Genomic DNA, 12,867 nt, shown 5'->3' with positions numbered 1-12,867 from the left:
CCACGCAGCGCTGGCCCCAAAGAGATGTGACCCTGCCCCCGTGCCTGGGCCGCTCTGCCCGCGCACTCCGGAGGGCACCGGGGCTGGGCGCTCTCACGTAGCTGCTCTGTTTTCTGGTATTTATAGAGCAGAGTCTGTGGAGATTCGTGTGAAATACGAAACGCATTAAATATCCGCACACAGTAACCCCCAGCCTGTGGGTGAATGATTCTAGCTGGGCGTCGGGGTTTGTTCTCCAGCTCGGCCTTCGTTTCTCTCTTTCCTCCCCCGTTCCGCAGCCCTAGGGCCCTCAGCCAGCCCCGTTTCCACCGTCTCTGAGTCGCTGCCAAGCGTGAGTGTATTTATCCCCCTTGCGAGGCAGGGCAGGGCTGTAAATCCCAACCGAGGGCCAGGGTTACAAATCGGGCCCTCGGCCGCTTGTCCAAGGTCACCGGGAGAGCTGGGACTGGCAGGCAAGTCTCCCAGGTGCTAGCCGCCCGCTACGAGTTCCTAACCCACCCGCTGCCCTAGTACATAGGGGCCTAGTGTAAGGTAGCATCTTCTGGCTGAAGGTTTTCAATACCCTGCAGATAATTAACCCCTCAGGCCCGGTGTTTAATGTCCTTTATTGTGCAGAAGGGCAAATGTGGCACAAGTAGAAGCGATTTGCCCGTGGTCGCTGGGATGGAACCCAGGAGTCCTGACTGCTCCCCCCGACCTCTAACCATTGGATTCTCTTCTTTATACCTGCAGTGAGTTCCACAGGTTAATTACACCCCATGGAACCAAGTGACTTCTTTTTCTCTGGTTCAGAGAGGTGGCCTTTGCATTTCGGTCCCCGTCACGTACACATCCCGCTTTGTCCTCATTGGGTGCTGGGGGCACACAGGGCAGACCACCATCCAACGGCTACAGATCACCGGCAAGCAGGGGGTTAACTCCTGGCGGAGCCATCCCACAGGTGGAGTAAGGCAGCCAGGGCCAATCAGGCGGAGTTAGAAATCCAGCTGTCAGGCCCGGCAGCAGAGTGGGGGAAGGCCAGTCTTTGGTGCAGAGCTGGGGGGTCTTTCTGGCCATGTGGGTCTAGGAGCCTCTGGCGCTTTCACTATGGCCAGAGGCTCAGGAGCTGACGCGGAGGGTCCTGTGCTGGGTGAGAAGTGTCCGTCTTGAGGCCAACTGATCCAGCAATCTCTGAATCCTCTTTATTCCCCCTTCCCCCGGATCTTCTCTGGCTCTGCTCCTGCCTGCGCTGGGCTCGCTGTGTTCTCCTCCAGCAGGGCGGTGCTCTGACATGGGCCCGAGCAGGTTTGCATGGCTGGAGCTGCTCTCGGCGTGGGGCTCTCAGCGGTGGATTTGGGGGCAGGCTGCCTCCCTGGTGTTGCCGGCAATGGGGCTGGAAGAGAACGGGAGAGGGGAAGGGGAGGAGATGCCAGGAAGGAGGAAACAGAGGGAGCTGGAGGCTTTAATCCAGGTCCTAGTGAGCAAGTGTCCCTGGCACAAAACACCTCCATCCCCTGGGGCACCCCACTCCTTAGCCCCAGGGGAGATGCCTTCATGGCAGCACAGACGCAGGGGACAGTGCATGCTGATGGGGCTAGAGGCGGTTTGGGGCTCCATGGGTTTCACCAGCACTCGATTCCCAACTGCATCCAATCCTTAAGAAAAGGGCAGAAGGGCCAGAGGTGTCTGCGGGTACAGCCGGCGGCATGCCAGCGCCGGGGAACCGCTCCCCTGGCTCGGGGAATGTGATCTGTCTTGTTTTGGCCCGATCCTCTGGCTGGACTGGGCTCGGTGGGGGGGCAGATCCTGTCAGGGCAGGAATGTCCTGTGGTTGCTGGCTCTGCCCCATCTCATTCTCCTGCCCTCTCGCTGCGGCTACAGCCCTGCCTGCGCTGCTGGATTGTCCGGTTCCTAGGACACCGTTACGTTGGCTTGGAAAGGACAATGATCTCGCTGCCAGGGTGGCAGTACGGCGACTGCCCTGGGCTGGCATGGCAGAGGCCTGAGTTCATTGTGCTGTGGATGCACCATGCCCTTGTGGGATTTCGAAAAGCTGGAGTGTGTTGGGACCTGCTGGCATAAACCTGACCTGCCAGCCAGGGTGGTATCCCTCTGCCTTGCCTTACTCTGGGACCTGCAGAAGGCAGGTTCCCTGCCCTTACGTTCCTTCTCCAGCTCGCTGGCCCAGTCCAGGGATTCAGAGTCGCAGGCTGCCATGGTCTGCAGGGGTAGGCGGAGGGGTACATGGTGGTGGGGAGCTCTTGTGGATCCCCGCAGAGGGATATGGGGCTGGAAGACACCCCCCGCGGCTGTCCCAGTGGCTCACCTGCCTGTCCTCCAGGTGAGCTTCACCAGTCTCCTCTCTGCAGCCCCAGGATGCAGCCCCACGGCCTTCCTGTTCCTCCTCCTGGCATCATCCTTCCTGTTCAGCGCAGGCTCCCGGAGCAAACGCCACCTCTCCCCTCTGCAAGGAGACAGTAGGGTCACGCTAGCCGGGCTGGCCCCTTGGTGCTGGGATGGGAGCCTGGTCCTTGCCTGCCCCCCCCAACCCCCAGCTGTGGATTATCTCCCCAGGGGAGCACTTTGGTGCTATAGGTAAGGGAGCCCCTCTCCACGTGCCCAGGCAGGAGCTCCCACTTAGGGCTTGCATGCAGTTCTCTGGGGACTGGTGACTAGCGCAGGGGAGTGGGAGCCAGGACTCCTGGGTTCTATTCCTGGTCTGCACTTGCTGAGTGAGCTCGGGCAAGTCCCGTCCCACTCAGTAAACGGAGTCTGGCGCTAGCTACCCCCGGGGTGAGGCCGCGCTGAGTGTCTGCAAAGTGATCCCTGGGTGGAAGGTAGGAGAGCTGGGCAGAGGCCTGCTGGAGTTTTCCCTGATCCCCAGCCCCGTGCTCTCCATTTCTCGTCCCCGTTCTGTTCCGCCTCCGAGCCGAGATGCAGGATCTGGGGCGCTGAGTATGTCGAGCTGCAGGAGGCTGGCTGAGGGCAGGCGGCGCTGGGTTTGACGTCGGCTGAGGCCTTACAACGCAAGACTGTCACCTCTGCATGTCACCAAAGCCCCCCCGGCCCTTCTAGCCGTGTCCCCAGGCGCCCTGCTGCATGTGCAGGGCTACTCCCGGAAGGTGCCCTGGGGGGTGGGGAGGGACCTAGCTCGTCCGTGATAAAGCTCTTTAGGGGGTGAAGCTGCAAAGGGGTCTCCAAGCAGCCTGGGTGGGCTGTGTGGGGTTCACTTACTCGCTGGGCGAGGCAGGCGCTTCCCCCTGCAGCTCCTTGCGCAGAGACTGCAGCGCCTGAGCGATCAGCTGGTGGTTCTGGCTGGTCGTGGTCTCCTGGAGGCGCTGCAGGAGCAGGCGGGTGGGGAGCTGGATGTCTGGGGAGCGCTCTGGCCTCAGGAGGCTGCCAGCTCCAGCCTGGGTGAGAGGGAGGAGCGAGGCCTGTAAGATGTGCACCCCCACCCCACCTGCACGGACTCACTGCAACCTGAGGCCCCATGGTGGCCACATTCCAACACCCCTAAGCAGATCCAGTGTGTTTGGGGGGGGGCACCCCCCACTGCTCCTAAGGCCCCTTCCTTCATCCCGTCTTTGTGGAAAATCACATGCCCGGGCTTGGTACAAATTGCTGCAGGGGTTCGTTTGGCTGGGCCTGGTCTTCTGGGGATGGTGACCACAGGGCAGAGTGGAAGCAGCAGCAGGCAGTGGCACTCACCATCTCGGCTGAGCTGCTCCGCTCAGGGGGCAGCAGCTGCTCCGCTGGCTCTGGCTGGAGGCTTATCTTCGGGAAGGTCACTGGAGCCGTGGGCTCCTGCCTCGGAGCAGCCTGGCGGGCGAGTGCGCCGTCTCTTGGCACCTGCGCCTGGCTAAGGGGTGGCTTACGTGCCACGGCAGCCTGGCCGCTGTCTCTGGGCTGGGCCGCTATGGGAGGCAGAGAGGTGACCCGGTGAGTCTGATCTTCTACGGCGCTGGCTCCACCTCTGCTGTCGCGGCCTCCCCTGCTGGGCTGTCCACGCTCCCGGGGAGAGCACCCAGCGCTACGGATGCTCCTCGTCTCTGAACACCCCTCCCAAGAGTCCCAGGGCTCCATGACGTTCTCCAGGACGGGGCGAAGGTCGACCAAGATCTTCCTGAGCTTGGGCTTCTCCCTGCTGGCTGCATCTCTGGGTGCCTGTGGAGCAGACAGGGCCTCTGCAGGGGTCTTTGAAGGGCTGCAGCTGGGTGGAGAAGACCCTGTTCCTCCTCTCCCGTGTTCAAGGATGGCCCGAGGAGCTAGCTTCTTTCTCTCCTTCTGCCTGCCCATCCTGTGACCCCTACCAGAGGGGTCTGCCACCTGCCCCGGGGGCCCAGCCGATCTCCAGGCTTCTCTTGCCTTCACCAGTGGGCGGTCTGGAATTAAAGAGGAACGCTGAACGTTGCCCATCTCTGCCCAGAACCCAGGCTCTCTCTCAGCCAAGCCTGCTGCCAGCTCCCCCCGAAGGAAGCAATTTGGGTGGGTTCTTTTTAAATCCCTCTTCTCAGAAGTGCCATGGCCCAAGGCGCTGCCTGCTCCCTGTTAATCTCAGCTGTGTCTGTGCCCTGACATCACACCCAGATGGGAGCAGAGCCTGGCTTCGGCTGGCGCCTCCAGCAGCTGCCCAGCCCCCCGCCCTCGCCCCAGAACCCCACGCTTTGAGGTGGCTGCAATGCTCTTCTTCGCTGCCCTGTGCTATACAATAGCTGTGCAGCTGTTAAACAGCTACAGTGTCCCACCCCAGAGGAGGCTGCATTTTGGTACCTATACACACACCCACACGGTTTACCTGTAAGGTCCCTTGGAATCATTCAGGCTTGCCGGGGATGGGGGTTATACCTGAGCCGTACCTTCCAGCGGCGGCTGGCATGGGGGCAGGTGGAACACCAGGTCCGTCCACATGATGGGTGGTAATTTCTGCTGAGCTCTTCCCCTGGTCTGGTGGCCCAAGCCCATTTGTAGCGTGGCTTCGGTCTCCTGCCCCGGAGGAAGGCAGGACTTTCTTTGGCAGAGGTGGTGCTGGCGGAGGGGGAACTAAACCAGAGGGGGAAGGAGTTTAGGCCAAAGGAGGGAAGATGGAGAGAGCTGCTGCCGGAGGAGGAGGACGTGGCTGGCAGCTCATGGAGGCAGGTCGGAGGTTCCCAGCATGGGCCGTGCCCTGGTGCCTCTCCTCTGGGCAGATCCATCCACCTGCCCCCCGGAATCGGTCTGCGCCCTGGAACGCCCGTGGCCCCGTCACCACTGACCCCCCTGCCCCAGCGGCTGGGTGCCAGCCATTGTTCCAGCCCAGCCTGCCCCCTGCTCTGTGCCGACTCGGAGAGTAACCAAGCAATGAATGGAGCCCGAGGACCCAGCCAGCTCATCCACCAAAGAGCCAGCTTCAGCCCCAGGCCTGGCCCAGCCTGCCTGCTGCAGGGGGTGGGGCGGGGCCCAGGCGGGCACCTCTTAAGGTGGAATTGCTCACATGGGCCAGTGCCAAGGGTTTTACTAGAATGACTCAGTCACGAGGCTTCTACTTCTGGCTCCCTGCTCTCGTTCTGCTGTCTATAAGCCCCTCCCCCAACACCCCCTGCACCCTACTGAGCACCCCCTGCACCATGTGCCCTTTCCCGGTTTGCCACTTGGGCTGCACCTGGGGCCCATTCTCCTAGTCCACCCAGTCACCCAGCACGGTGCACGCCAGCCTGTCTGGTGAAGAGCTAGGCAGGTCAGTCACATTATCCCCGCTTTACAGATGAGGAAACTGAGGCACCAAGCGGGAGCTGGGACTTACCAGAGGCAGAACTGTGGGAGACTCAAGAATAGAACCCAAGTCTCCCAACCCAGCGCTTTAACCACTAGGCCACACTGCCTCTCACTTAGGACAGCCTCCATCCCTCTCCCCATGACCCCAAACCTCCCACCCCCTAGCCCTTATTCCGCTATTCTCCCTGCCCCCACGCTAATGATGCCCTCTTATGCTCCCTTACCTGCAGCATCTCCCCCCCGCCGGTAGCCGCTGGTATTTATTAGCATTCGATTCTAGAGGCCAGGGCACTGGACTTATGGCCAGCGGGGAGCCGTGCCCCTCTCTGGAGAGCCTGCACTCTGTGTGTGAGCCTATGGCACCGCTGGACACCAGGAGCTGCCGCTTGCTGGGATCAGCACTGGCTGCAGCAAGCCAGCTGCCACAGCAAGGGTGAGGAGATTGTTTTTGCAAAGGTCAAGAAGGTATTTGCTTTGCCCCAATACAGCCAATAGGCTTGTGAGCCTCCGGACAATATAATAGTTAAGAGGACTTTGGTGTCCAGGAGCAGCCAGGCCGCTGCTGGTCTGTATCGGTGACGGGCAGGGCAGGGTCTCACCGCCTCCTCGGAAAGGTTGGCCATAGACTTTGTGGCTGCAGCCAGTTTCTCTCTTGCTGGGTGGGGCATGTTCCCACACGGCCGACGGGCTCCTGTGCAGCGGGGCTCTTTGGGGCAGGGCGTGAGGGGCCCCGGAACACCAATCTGGCTTTTGTCGGGGGAGCTGGAGCGGTGTCCGGCTGCATCGGCTAATGGTCAAGGCCTGGCGCAATGTGTGACGGTGCAGCCGGCCGGCACGTCCCCTTTGAGGCCTCCAGCACTGCTTTGGGGGTGGGCTCCCTGTGTCTGCAGGCACCTGGATGACCAGACCTTCACCGGGGCTTCCTCTGTGGGCTGCTCTGCCCACGCTCTGCGGGGCTCCACCTTAGCTGAGCATCCCCAGGCTTGACTGGAGCTCAAAGGCCGCGGCACCAGTAGCAACACAAACAGGCTGGATCAACAAAGCGCTCTGGCGCGGGCCTCCTACCACGCCCCAGGGCAGGGCGACGTGCAGCCACACGCCTTGGCTCCAGCCCGGCCTTGCTTTCAATATGGCAGCCCGCTTCTGCAGTAGAGCCACATCATGGCTGTCGCTCCCAGAACGCCCCAGAGGGTGTCCTCAGCGTAGGCTCTTGAGGCCAACAGGGAGGCAGGGACGTCAATCCTCGTACAGGGCTTGTGTTGTAATTCCAAAAAGGAATGGCCTAAATGGGCCATTTGGAAAAGATGCATCAGCTGGAATCTGTGTCTGGGCTGATTTCAAGGCAGTAACAGACATTTTACGGTCCCTGCTTTGTTGTAGGTTTAGCATTTTAAAATGAATAAAAGATGCCACGATGGTTCTCTTGTGTGTTGCGACTTGATGGTCCTGTTTCAAATGTTCTGCGTAAACTAAACCTTCTGTGTGTAAATAAGGCCTGTATGTGTAAAAACAACGTGGGAAGGCCAGCGCTAAGCCAGCTGTACAAGAAAAAACAACAGAAACAGACAAAGGACTCCAGGAGGCTGCAACATGCCCCTATTAAAATGTCAGAAAACGGCAAATTGACACCTCAAAAAATAAAACAGGCACAGGGGGCCCTGCGAAGCTAAGTTGCCCTGGGTGGCAGGACTTGGAGCCTCAGGCTTCCACCCCAGGTGGTGGGGGCTTCGGCTTTCTGCCCTGGGCCCCAGCAGGTCTAATGCCAGCCCTGCTTGGTGGCCCCCCCTGAAACCTGCTCGCGGCCCCGCAAAGGGGTTCCAGACAATGCCATTTGGGCTCCCGCTTCAGTTCAATGGCTAGATTTTGCTTTGAAAGAATGAGCCCCAGAAGAGCGCTCTGTGGGGTGAACCTGTCAAGCCCGATCGCACAGATTGCTTCAAAAGCATGTAGGGTTTCTTCATTAAAGGTCTAGAACAAGTTACAATTATTTTGCTGAAGGGTTTGAAAGTTATTCCCAGGTCACCTCACCAAGGACAGTTGGTTCTTCTGGGGCTTGGGACTGAAGGGAGCAGCAGGGACAGACTTCTTGCAGCCAGCATCTTGGGCACAGCTCTCCGTCAGGACCAGGTGGGATGTTGAGTTGCAGCAAAGAACCAGCTGGCCCTCACTGGAGCTCGGAAGGGCTCCATAGTTGCAAGGTGCCTTTGCACAGTTGCCAGTGCTGAGCCAAGAGCGCCACTGATTTCTTTGCCACTTATGTCAAAGGACCAGAAAGAGGGCGTGAGAGCCACTGTTTAGTGCACCTAGGTGGGCTGAGGCCACGGTGAGAATCAGCTGTGGTGAAGCAGAGACAGCCACCTGGCCAAGTATGGGAAGGGCCCATATAGCAGTGATTTATTCGCAAGCAGAGTCTAATTAAGGGGAGTAAGAGCTTTGAGCTGTCAACAGAGGTGGTGTTTCCTGCTGCCCCACCCGACTCGGCAGGGCACCTCCTGTTTCACAGCCGGGTGGGGGTATTGGCCCTTGTCCAGCTTCCCTTTGCCAGGCCTCTCAGACAGCTGGGGTTAATCACCCCACAAACCACACCCAGCCCGAGGCGCTGCAGTGGCTGAGTTAGGGATGGGGGGGCTCTCTGGGAACCTCAAGCGTAAGGGAGTGGTTAATGCACAGCACCCCCGCCACATTTAGCTGCTGAAAGGGGGCAGCCTGCCTCTGGGGCAATGCTTGGCTGTAACCTGGAGCTTTGTGATTTGCATCTAGACAGAGTGCTGAATGCAGCTGTGATCCGAGATACAGCTCCCAGGATCAGGGAGTTTAACCAGACGGAGCTGGGGGGGAGGGCAGTAGTTTGACCAGACACAGAACTGGGGGAAAGTTCAACAGATGTGGATCCTGGAAGGGGCGGGGGAGGTTAGCCAGGCACAGGGGGGCATGGTCCTAGGTTCTTTAAATGCCTCTGGGGCCACCAGGGTGGGCTGATCATGGCAGGGACCCATCTCACTGGGGGGATTGCGACGTTAATCCATTGCTCTGTGTGGTGTGCTGGGGGCCCTGGGAAGCCTGTTTTAACAAGGGGCCGGAAGCAGTAACTACCCAGCCTGAGTGATTTTTAATTTGTGGGCTGGGCACCAGAGCCCTGGATGGCTTCCAAACACCGAATGAAAAAATACAGGCGTTGCTGCAACTTAAAGCGATAACTCTGCCAGATACCAACAACCACAGCACAAGGGCAGCTGGGCGCTGGTGTGTTTTCCAGTGGGCGTCTCTGGTCCTTGTTGGCTGCTGCTCAGCTGGGGGTAAAGCACTGCTTCCTACCCGGGCGCCTGTTTTTATACAACGTCCTCCTCACACAGCTCCTGCACCGCTGCCTATGGGCCCAGGGCTCTCCCAGCGCGTTTGCCAACAGTGCCATGTTTTCTGTGCTGGTTCTAGGGCCATGTTGCTGTGCTACTGGTGGGCACCAAGCGCCAGTCGTTTTAGCCACTGGGCCGGCTGAGCGTATGAACAGGCGGTAAATATGCTGGTAGCATCTTGGCTAAATTTGGGCTTCCTGACGCCGCCGCTGAGCCAGCGCGAGCAGCCACTGGGGAATGTGTTAGGGAACATTCCCCAGCGTCGGTAAGGCCAGCTGTGGCGTAGGAGTGTGGCGCACCCAGTCTGTTTGCAAGCCAACACCTTGTTCTAATTCAATCCATGCGCCTCCTGCAAGGCCCACAAGAAAAAAACACCCACCGGCACAGGCAACCTGTGGAACTCATTGCCAGGGGATGTTGTGAAGTCCAAAAGTAGAACTGGGGTCACGAATTAGGTGCATTCCTGGAGGATAGGGCTGTTAGGCAGGCTGGTCAGGGACACAGCCCATGTGCTGGGTGTCCCTAAATCTCTGACTGCCAAAAGCTGGGACTGGATGGCGTGGGACGGCTCACTTGAATATTGGCCTGTTCGGCTCATTTCCCTCTGCAGCATCTGGCACTGACCTCTCAGAGACGGGCTACTGGGCTGTCTGCCCCAGTATGGCCCTATAATGGTGCGGTGGCTGGGCGGCCTCTGAACGGTGCCCCTGGTGCGACTTCCCCTTGTGCTCTGTGCTGAGCTCTGGGTGGTAAAAGGTTCCCAGAGGGCGGCTACCACTGTGCCATGTGGTGGGGAGTAATGCACACCTGGGTAAAGCCCAGCCAGGCGTTCACCAAAAATATGGAACGCTTCACGAATTTGCGTGTCATCCTTGCGCAGGGGCCATGCTAATCTTCTCTGTATCGTTCCAATTTTAGTATATGTGCTGCCGAAGCGAGCACAAATCTCATGTCGAACACATTGCTATTTAAACCTCCAGATACATAATTATTTATATATTAGGGTGAGTAATGTTGTTGCTACAGAGAGATGTATTCATAATTAGAGAAGGCAAAAAACAGCGTCTGACACGTTGGGTGGCACTTTTTTTGTGTTTATTCTCGTTAATCATTTTAATTTTTGTCCCAGTCTCATTTCGCGGTGCATGATGGGAACCAGAGCGGCTCTCCTGATGTGAATATTCAAATGAGGGTGGAAAGGCCCGGCCTCTCTCACCCGCCACAGTCCCAGCGTTCCCTATTAAGCAGCCGCTCTTGGGCCTCGCGCGCTCGTTGTCGCGTTAGTAGCGTCCGGGCCGGGGCAGGAGGAGGAGGAAGAAGATGGCGGCGCCTCTGGCCCTGGGGCAGTGAGACGCGGAGCGTGGCCGGGCGCGTGAGGCGGCAGGGCGGAGCGGGGCCCCCATGGCCGCGGGGCCGGGCCAGGAGCCGCGTCGCCCCACGGGCCTGCCACGGCCCCGCCGCGGCTGGTAGCGCGGCCCCAGCGCCCCGGCGGACGCGCCCCCGAGCCTGCCGCGAGACGGGCTCCCGCCCGGGCTGGGCCGCTCCCAACCGCCAGGGGAACAGGGCTCCTGCCCCAAGGGGGAGCCTAGTGGCCCCCCGCCCCGTCCCCAAGGGGTCACCCCCAGCTCCCTTCCCGGGGGACCCTCCTGGGGGTAGCCCTCGAGTCCCTCCCCCCTTAGAGAAACAGCAGCGATTCCCCCAGGCCCCTCTGCCGGGCGTCCCATTCCCCCCTGCAACGGGGCACGGATCCACCCCCCCCCCCAAGGGAAGCTGCGTTAGACTTGGGGAGGGTAGAAGCTCCCCCTGAGGGGCCCAGCAGCCTTTTTCCTTCCCTGCCCTCCCACCCCTCCAGAAGGGCTAAACTCAGGAGGGCAGAGCCCCACCAAAGCTCTTCCCGAGTGCCTTCCTCACGGGAAGAAAGTAGCTTCTCTCTCGTCGAAGCTCCTGCGGGGGAGGCAGGCCTTCAAGTTCTTGCCTTTGAAAGTGTGCACGCTAGCCGCCTAGCTCCCCCACCCCCAGAGGATCAGGATGTCGGAGAACCAGCCCAATGCGAACAATCACCATCACCCCATGAACAACAACGGGGGTGGCGGGGCTGCCGGTGGAAACAATCGGGGGGTACGGAACCCCAACCTCAACCAGAACCCCCTGATTAATGTGCGCGATCGCCTCTTCCATGCCCTTTTCTTCAAGATGGCTGTAACCTATGCCCGCCTCTTCCCACCCTCGTTCCGCCGCATCTTCGAGTTCTTCGTCCTTCTCAAGGTGAGGGGCAAGGCTACGTATGTATAAAGCGGAGGGACTTTCTCCATCCCCTCTTCACCCCCGAGTGCAGTTCAATCAAGTTGCTTCCAAACAATTCTTACCCCCTAGGAAAGATTTGCTGCTACCCTAGGATCAACTACCTAACTCCACCTATATTAGCCAGAGATACTTTCCCACTAGGCAGGTGTTTTTCTATTCATTAGGAAGGGATGAACCTTTGTGATCGTTATTATACACTGCAGCTGGGAGCATGCCTCCGAGTCTTGGGCCTGGTCTACACTGGGGGAGAGGGGAGGGGTATTGATGTAAGATATGCAACTTCAACTATGGGAGTAGCGTAGCTGAAGTCGACATCTTATTTTGACTTACTTTCTGTCCTCACGGTGCGGGATCGATGGCCGCAGCTCCCCTGTCGACTCCGCTTCCACCGCTCGCCCTGGTGGAGTTCCGGATTCGACAGGAGCGCATTCGGGGATCGCTCTATTGCATCTTGACTTATTCTAACAAAGAGGTTTATTGAAGCCAGAGGGATGGGAAACACTGTCTATCATTTTGTCAAAGTTAAATCTGGAAGGAATATTCCTGGATGTGTACACATAATTTCCCGCCCCCTCAGTATAACGCCTACTACCTCAAAATTGGATAGTGCATCTCATTGAGCTCCACGGTACAGATTTCGGGGGGGGCCTTTGGTCTGTGAAGAACTCTTAGCAATGGTGCACTGGATAGCCTCTGTGCTTGGTAGTGGGGTAGTAAATCTTTCATATATAGGTCAGTGGTTCTAGTCCATCCTAGATTGGTAGGCTAACACGTACCGCCTGCTGATGGTTGTGCGGCCAATGTGAAATGATTTGGTGTTTTCAACCTGGTTTCTGGAAAGACAGTTGTGGATAGAAATAGGTGGTGTCCACATTAGGAAAAAGGTTAGGGGAGGAGAGTTTATCATGTGTTAGAAAACACTGCTTACCTGAGCCTGCTAAGTGTGAAAACTACAAACTACTTTGTTCTCTTGTCTGCACTTTTTGGTACCTTTACGCAACCACAGCTGGTATTGATTGGTCTCCCTTGTGGGCCGTCTCTGCAGGGAGGCCACAGTTTAAATAGGCCATAGAGGCTGAACTCTCACTCCTCAAAGTTGCAGATGGGAAATGAGGCACTTGAGTGAGATCTGGGTAGGGGTGTGCTGTTACTGTCTATGCTTGTGTGTTTCACCAGTACTAATTTTACATAATTTCACAAAAAGTGATTAGTTTCTAAGAGACAACAGGATACGTACATTATAGTAGCATTAGTCACTTAAAAAGAAGGAAACAAATAGTCAGGACAGTATTCTCAAGTATAAAACAATGCCTGTTTCATCAATAGTACACTTTCACTCAGCATCTTTAGGTGGTGGTCTCGGAAATGGCCAGGCTTTTTGACTTCGGTTAGTTATAGAAAAGGAAAAGTTATGTTTAAAAACTTGAAATGGGATGAGACTACCAGACTACACTGAATGAGTTGTAGCCAAGCTAATAGT

General features: G+C 58.0%; 2 protein-coding genes and 1 non-coding gene across 4 annotated transcripts in view; 1 reads left to right on the top strand and 2 right to left on the bottom strand.

Moving 5' to 3' along the window:
• Positions 1–672: 672 nt before the first annotated feature.
• Positions 673–5,500, bottom strand: LOC120391652. Its single transcript, XM_039515569.1, has 5 exons — positions 4,836–5,500; positions 3,688–4,361; positions 3,214–3,389; positions 2,306–2,443; positions 673–1,372 (listed from the first exon to the last, which is right to left on the bottom strand). The coding sequence occupies exons 1-5, from the start codon at positions 4,939–4,941 to the stop codon at positions 1,321–1,323; spliced, it is 1,146 nt and encodes a 381-aa protein (XP_039371503.1). The 5' UTR covers positions 4,942–5,500; the 3' UTR covers positions 673–1,320.
• Positions 5,501–9,918: 4,418 nt separating this feature from the next.
• Positions 9,919–10,025, bottom strand: LOC120391968. Its single transcript, XR_005591541.1, has one exon. It is a non-coding gene; the product is annotated as a U6 spliceosomal RNA (small nuclear RNA).
• Positions 10,026–10,350: 325 nt separating this feature from the next.
• The window catches only part of TMEM259 (transmembrane protein 259), a 31,508-nt gene continuing 28,991 nt past the window's right edge, over positions 10,351–12,867 (top strand). The window contains exon 1 of one of the 2 annotated variants that reach the window (XM_039515635.1): positions 10,351–11,348. In XM_039515635.1, the coding sequence (XP_039371569.1) occupies positions 11,112–11,348 (237 nt within the window). In that variant the 5' untranslated portion in view covers positions 10,351–11,111. The remainder of the gene's footprint in view (positions 11,349–12,867) is intronic. The other variant, XM_039515634.1, reaches the window with a different exon arrangement.

This window comes from Mauremys reevesii, linkage group 26 (genome assembly GCF_016161935.1).
Source record: "Mauremys reevesii isolate NIE-2019 linkage group 26, ASM1616193v1, whole genome shotgun sequence".
NCBI classification, from domain to species: domain Eukaryota; kingdom Metazoa; phylum Chordata; order Testudines; family Geoemydidae; genus Mauremys; species Mauremys reevesii.
The sequence above is the reverse complement of the archived record's forward strand: the minus strand, read 5'-3'. Positions and strand labels throughout refer to the sequence as shown.